At 37.3% G+C, this 4,110-nt stretch overlaps 1 protein-coding gene across 5 annotated transcripts in view; it reads left to right on the top strand.

Moving 5' to 3' along the window:
* Window positions 1–4,110, top strand: part of LOC107754793 (nucleolar transcription factor 1-like) — a 13,317-nt gene that overhangs the window by 5,949 nt on the left and 3,258 nt on the right. For all 5 annotated transcript variants that reach the window (XM_016571394.1, XM_016571407.1, XM_016571399.1 and 2 more), the window contains 11 exons: window positions 294–377; window positions 489–644; window positions 960–1,024; window positions 1,111–1,234; window positions 1,326–1,436; window positions 1,523–1,656; window positions 2,150–2,291; window positions 2,407–2,448; window positions 2,550–2,663; window positions 2,793–2,948; window positions 3,046–3,192. In XM_016571394.1, the coding sequence (XP_016426880.1) occupies window positions 294–377; window positions 489–644; window positions 960–1,024; window positions 1,111–1,234; window positions 1,326–1,436; window positions 1,523–1,656; window positions 2,150–2,291; window positions 2,407–2,448; window positions 2,550–2,663; window positions 2,793–2,948; window positions 3,046–3,192 (1,275 nt within the window). The remainder of the gene's footprint in view (window positions 1–293; window positions 378–488; window positions 645–959; window positions 1,025–1,110; window positions 1,235–1,325; window positions 1,437–1,522; window positions 1,657–2,149; window positions 2,292–2,406; window positions 2,449–2,549; window positions 2,664–2,792; window positions 2,949–3,045; window positions 3,193–4,110) is intronic.

Below are 4,110 nucleotides of genomic sequence, written 5' to 3'. Positions count from 1 at the left end.
ACAAGCAAGCCCTGTCCAGATTTAAAAAGTAATGCAAACGTAACGTAACGCATTACTTTCCATAAAAAGTAACTAAGTAGCGTAATTAGTTACTTTTTTATGGAGTAACGCAATATTGTAATGCATTACTTTTAAAAGTAACTTTCCCCAACACTGATCAAAAATATGTTAGTTGTTGATCAGTAGATACTAGGATTTGAAATATTTGATAAAAAAAAAAAACATTTGTATGTGACAAGCCATAGGACAATGATTATGCAGTTATCACATTAATATTCCTGTTCCTCACTCAGATTCGCAAATTCCGCACCCTTACTGAGCTGATCGTGGATGCGCAGGACTACGTCAAAAATCCATACAAAGGAAAGAAGCTGAAGGTAGACAGTCTTATGGCTCCGTGCTGAAAGCTTTGGTTAAAATGACAGTGTTTTCCTATTGCTTGCAACGATAGCAAATACTAACTTTTTGTGTATTTGTCCCCTCTGCAGAAGCACCCAGACTTCCCCAAAAAGCCATTGACACCGTATTTCCGTTTCTTTATGGAGAAGCGTGCCAAGTACGCAAAACTACATCCAGAGATGAGCAACCTAGATCTCACAAAAATCCTGTCCAAAAAATACAAGGAGCTCCCAGACCGTAAAAAAGTGAGTGCAATAAAATTAAAAGGAAACGTAACCTTTTTTAAGAACCACTATAAAAGAGGAATTGATATGGATGTAAGCAAATGGGAAATGATGTGGATACTGTAATGGTATATTAGCTAAAGGTTTAGGATTCATCTGGTGTTTAGTGGATTTCCGATCTGTGGCTGCTCTTTTTCCCTTTGAAAAGAAGAAAATATTTTCTATTTGGTCTGGATCACTTATTGTTTTGAGTGGTACCTAACTTTCTAGATTGGTCAACAAAGCAGGCATTGTTTTGACTGACCTGTTTGTTATGACTGAACCTTTTGTCAACAGGAGAAATATGTGAAAGACTTTCTCAGAGAAAAGGAGACTTTCATGCTCCGCATGATGAAGTTCAGGTAAGTAACTTATTGACACTTTACCATCACATTTACATTTTTAAATCATGGCTTTTCTTAAAGCGTTTGTTTGTGTTTCTTAATAGGCAAGATCATCCCGACCTTCTAGAGAACGTTAACAAGAAGTCCAATGTTCCAGAGAAGCCCAAGACGCCCCAGCAACTGTGGTACTTCCATGAGAAGAAGGCCTTTCTCAAAGCACGCCCAGATGTACGCTCTACACACACTCATAAATAAATAATGATGCTGGCTTCTTCATATACATGAATGCCGTAAAACACTTTTGTTTTAACCTCTCTAGGCGACTACCAAAGACATCAAGGACAGTGTTGGCAAGCAGTGGCCACAGCTCTCAGACAAGAAGAGGATAAAGTGGATCACAAAGTCTTTGGAGCAGAAGAAACTGTATGAGGTAAAAACGTTTGCATTTTACATGGTATATTTTTGCCAGCAGTAGCGGCTTCTTTGTAACGTTTGATCTTTCTCGTCCTTGTTTAGGAGAAGATGCGCGAGTTTATCCAGCAGCACCCAGAGATGAACATGACAGAGGAGAACATTGTCAAATCCACTCTGACCAAAGCAGAGAGACAGCTCAAAGACAAGTTTGATGGGAGGCCAGACAAACCGCCTTCGTACGTTTACCTGATAAGAAGTTTTGTTTTCTTTCTGCGAAATATTGATTTCTTTTTTGGGGGGTGAAATATGACCTGGAAATGTTCATGTTTGTTTTCTATCTGTTTTTCTCGTCAGTATTAGTTTAGTATTATTAATGTATGTAATTTAAACCATTTATAATCTAATATTTGTTTATTTTCATTTTAAGTTATTAGTAGTTTTTATGTGCTTTTGTCATTTTTATTTGGTTTGTTTTTATTTATAAATCTATATTTAGTTTTAATTTAATTCAATTTCAGTAATTTTTGTATTTCAAATTTTAAATGTTGCACTTCAACTTTAGCTTATTTTATTTCATTTATTTCAATTGCCGAGAGTGATTTTTTAATTTATTTTATTTTAAATGTTTAAATAGTTTTAGTAACAATAACAGGGTTTTTTTTGTTTTTTTTTGAGTTTATATATGGTAAGTGAAGTTTTTCATCATCTCTCATTTTGTCTCTCTTTCAGTAATGGTTACTCTATGTTCTGTGCTGAGCTGATGTCCAGTATGAAAGACGTTCCCAGTACAGAGCGTATGGTCATGTGCAGCCAGCGCTGGAAACTCCTCAAACAGAGCGAGAAAGATGCCTACCAAAAGCGCTGTGAGCAGGTTTGTAACGCATTACTTTTATTTTGTATCCTTCCTTCTGTTTGTAACAAACAAACCAACATGGATGCATATGAAAGTTTGTCCATCTCTTTCATTTTTTTTCTGCTCTACACAGAAAAAGAAAGAATATGAAGTTGAGATGAATCGTTACTTATTAGTAAGTATACTTTTATAACAACAGACTCTTGGCTCTCTGTGCATTTTTTGCACCATTTTCTGTTAGGTTTGCATTTTAAACATGTTGTCTGTGAATCCCAGAGTATCTCAGAGGAGGAACAGCAGAGAATACTGTCAGAACAGAAGATGGGCAGCTTTAAAAAGGGAGGTGGAGGCAGTAGTCCCGCTTCCAAAAAGAAGAGCTCAAAAGCAAAGGTCAGTTCAACAGTCAGTCATTTTTGTGTAATTTAAAGGATTAGTATTTAAGTGAGCTTTAGTCACTAAAACGTCATTTCTTTAATTCCCTTTTCCTCTTTTTTATTTTTTATTTTTTAATCCCAACAGTCCAGTACAGAGAAGCCCAAGCCTCCTGTCTCTGCAATGTTTATTTTCTCTGAGGAGAAGCGCCCAAAACTTCAACAGGAAAAGCCTGATCTTTCTGACATGGAGCTCACCAGACTACTGGCCCGCATGTGGAATGAGCTTTCTGACAAGAAGAAGGTAATCATGACACTTTAGTGACCCAGAGATGTTCAGATCCTTCTGTTACTGTGTTAGCCAATTCAATTTTATTCAACTTCTGTAATCTTTCTTGTAGGAAAAGTATAAAAACCTGGAGATGACGCTGAAGGCAGAGTCTGAAAAACAGAGCAAAGAGGACAAAGGGAAACTACCAGAAACGCCCAAAACAGCTCAGGATATCTGGCAACAAAGCGTCATTGGAGACTATCTTGCCCGATTCAAAGTATGGAATCATAATTGCAAAAAATTTCAGTGGAAAGAGCTTGGGTCGGGGTTGGGTTTTTGACTAGAAGTTTCTTTTTCTCACCAGAGTAGCATTTATTTGGTCACAAATACAGTTAAAACAGTAATATGAACAGCATCTATTTGAAATAGAAATCTTTTGTAACATGTCTTTATTGTCAATTTTCTGTCACTGCTCTCAAAAACTGAACAGACAACATGAAGCAGTTATTAAAGGGTTACTCCACCCCAAAATGAAAATTTTGTCATTAATCACTTACCCCCATGTCGTTCCAAACCCGTAAAAGCTTCATTCGTCTTCGGAACACAATTTAAGATATTTTGGATGAAAACCGGGAGGCTTGTGACTGTCCCATTGACTGCCAAGTAAATAACACTGTCAAGGCCCAGAAAAGGATGAAAGACATCGTCAGAATAGTCCATCAGCCATCAGTGGTTCAATTTGAATTTTATGAAGCAACGAGAATACTTTTTGTACGCAAAGAAAACAAAAATAACGACTTTATTCAACAGTTCGTCTCCTCCGCGTCACCTTGGTGCGGCTGACACAGAATAGCATACGCAATTTGCGTTCAGTGGATACTCTCCAAAATGGAGCTACGGTGACGCGGAGGAGACGAATTGTTGAATAGTCGTTGTTTTTGTTTTCTTTGCGTACAAAAAGTATTCTCTTCGCTTCATAAAATTCAGATTGAACCACTGATGGCTGATGGACTAATTTTCTGGGCCTTGACAGTGTTATTTACTTGGCAGTCAATGGGACAGTCACAACACAAGCCTCCCGGTTTTCATCCAAAATATCTTAAATTGTGTTCCGAAGACGAATGAAGCTTTTACGGGTTTGAAACGACATGGGGGTAAGTGATTAATGACAAAATTTTCATTTTGGGGTGGAGTA

This window comes from Sinocyclocheilus rhinocerous, unplaced genomic scaffold, assembly GCF_001515625.1.
Source record: "Sinocyclocheilus rhinocerous isolate Xijiao unplaced genomic scaffold, SAMN03320098_v1.1 scaffold1063, whole genome shotgun sequence".
NCBI classification, from domain to species: domain Eukaryota; kingdom Metazoa; phylum Chordata; class Actinopteri; order Cypriniformes; family Cyprinidae; genus Sinocyclocheilus; species Sinocyclocheilus rhinocerous.
Note: the sequence above shows the minus strand (reverse complement) of the source record. Positions and strands in the feature narration are given on the sequence as shown.